Source organism: Cottoperca gobio, chromosome 14, assembly GCF_900634415.1.
Source record: "Cottoperca gobio chromosome 14, fCotGob3.1, whole genome shotgun sequence".
NCBI classification, from domain to species: domain Eukaryota; kingdom Metazoa; phylum Chordata; class Actinopteri; order Perciformes; family Bovichtidae; genus Cottoperca; species Cottoperca gobio.
In genome coordinates, this window is record NC_041368.1 from 2,576,004 (window position 1) to 2,578,503 (window position 2,500).

The following is a 2,500-nucleotide window of genomic DNA, read 5'->3' on the forward strand; positions in this document are numbered from 1 at the left end:
TTATATATATATATATATATATATAAATATATATTATAATATAGATATATATGTGTATATAATATACATATATACAAATATATCTGTGTATATATTATATATACATTATATATATGTATATATATGTATATCTATATATGTATATATTATACATATATCTAGTTATATGTGTATATAGATTATATATAATATATGATATTGTATAAATATATATATAATATATATATATATATATATATGTAGATATATGTGTATATATATATATATATGTATATATGTATATTGTATATATCCTTAGGTATAGAATATATATATATAATATATATATATATATATATATGTATAGTATATATATATATATATATATATATATGTATATATTATGTATATATATATATATATGTATATATGTATATTATATATATATATGTATATATATATATATATATATGTGTATATATATATATATATATGTATATGTATATATATATATATATGTATGTATATATATATATATATATATATATGTATATGTATGTATATGATGCTGACCTTTGGAACAACCAACTTGGATTGGAACTTGCAGTCCAGCTGACCTGACACGTGGTCACGCCTGCATGGACTTGTGGTGTGTCCGTGGAGGGGGATCCGTCTGCACAGCAATTTCTTTCTGACATGTCTGAAATGTACAAAACACAACTTTACTAATAAATCTTTCAAACCAGCTTGAACCTGTATTGCATGTTTATACATGTCTGCGTAAAGAAAATATCTAATAACATTCATAATAAAAGATGTAGTTGAATTGATTGAGAGAGCAATGATATCAAATTAAACAAATATATGAATTATGTACATGCATGTGGTGATTGTATTTTTAACACGTCATGTGCAGGTCTACTGGTACTACAACTGTAATGTACAGATGACGTACAGTCTGTATACTTAATAGTGTACACACAGCTTCCTCCCCAGTGTGGATGTCGCTGATCATACAGGTATCCTCAGTTCTGTCAGTGGCTTCATTCACCAATGTTTCAATACCTATGTAATAATAGGGTGATAGTTAAAAGTTAAATAGACTCACGCTTTTACTCAAACTACAGAATAAAATGGGGAAGCCTGTTATAAACATTGAATCTATACTTAATTAAGCTAATGAAGTGTAGTTAGCTAAAGTTATTAATACTACAAACAATAACACACAGATATTGGCTAGGGCCTGGTATAGATGGATAGATACTTTATTCATCCCGAGGGAAATTTAGGAAACATTTACATTACAGTTTACATTTGTATGTAAACTCGTTACATACAGTAGGCCGAGACCGATTATGGCTTTATGCTTGAAACAATAAATACAGTAAACAAGTAGCACAGCTTACCTTTGCTCTGTCCCTTTTGGCAAATGCATTTCATCGTGTCTTTGGTGGAGGACTCTGCACCGGCGGACATGTTTGAATCGGCGTGCTGGCTTGTGCTGGCTGGGGTCTCGGCAGTATTGTAGGCACAGTATCTGCGTTCAGTTTTAAATTTCCTTGGCGAGCATAGTTTGTTTGAAACACGATCTCTCAAAGTGCTGCCCACAAATCATCGGTTTCATCGACACACTTGTCTTGTCCATAAACGCGACATTTTATCATCTTTTGGCCACAGAAAGCTAGATTTGGAGACGGCCCCACATCCCCATACAACACATCGCTTCACAATTATCCTTGACGATCGATTGTTGTCCGTTCTTTCTCGTAATAATTGACAGCAGTCTTTGCTGGACGCTTCAACGCAGACGAACACTGGCGGCGGCTGTATTCTACTTGTGACGTCATCGCCCAAACATTGCCGAAGTGGATGAACTCGGCGCAGCGATCGATTGTTGTTAGCGGAAGTCATTTTTATGCTGTTATGATCGTGATTTATTATGAATACATCAATAGTAAAACTATATATATGGCACATTTCACAATAGATATGCAACCTCTATCATATACCAAGGCCAATAACACTGACAAAATATCATTTCGTAGGCCCTTTAAGAATGTATGCCATGCTGCTGTGGCGGTGGAACTACCCAGTAACCAGACTAGTGACACTGAGCAGAATGATTTAACAACCTCTTGTCCCACTGCTGCAACACTCTTTCTGTTCCTCAATGAATAAGGGTCTGTTTTGTTGTGTTTTGTCTTAGGTCAAACCAGAGGAGACTGCATCACCCCCAATTCTTCCAAAACCATCAGAACAGCCACCTCCAAAGACTCAAAAGCCCAAGAAGAAGGCTGTCTCACTGCCTCTGCATCAAACACAAGCTCAGCAGCAGAGCCAAGCTCAGATACAGCCTCCTCTTCTATCACAGCCTCACACGCAATTTCAGACACAGGTTCAAACCCAACCTCAGCTCCCCTCGAAGGCCAGTGCAAGAGTGGCCCCCACTACTGCTGAGCCTGTTGAGAAGCCTTGGGAGGCCATAAAGCCAGTACAGCCCTGTACAGAGTTTGCAAAGTTT

At 35.1% G+C, this 2,500-nt stretch overlaps 1 protein-coding gene across 8 annotated transcripts in view; it reads left to right on the top strand.

Moving 5' to 3' along the window:
• Positions 1-2,500, top strand: part of arhgap32b (Rho GTPase activating protein 32b) — a 112,477-nt gene that overhangs the window by 107,785 nt on the left and 2,192 nt on the right. For all 8 annotated transcript variants that reach the window (XM_029447696.1, XM_029447695.1, XM_029447697.1 and 5 more), the window contains one exon: positions 2,186-2,500. This exon is cut by the window's right edge and continues 2,192 nt beyond it. In XM_029447696.1, coding sequence (XP_029303556.1) covers positions 2,186-2,500 — 315 coding nt within the window. The remainder of the gene's footprint in view (positions 1-2,185) is intronic.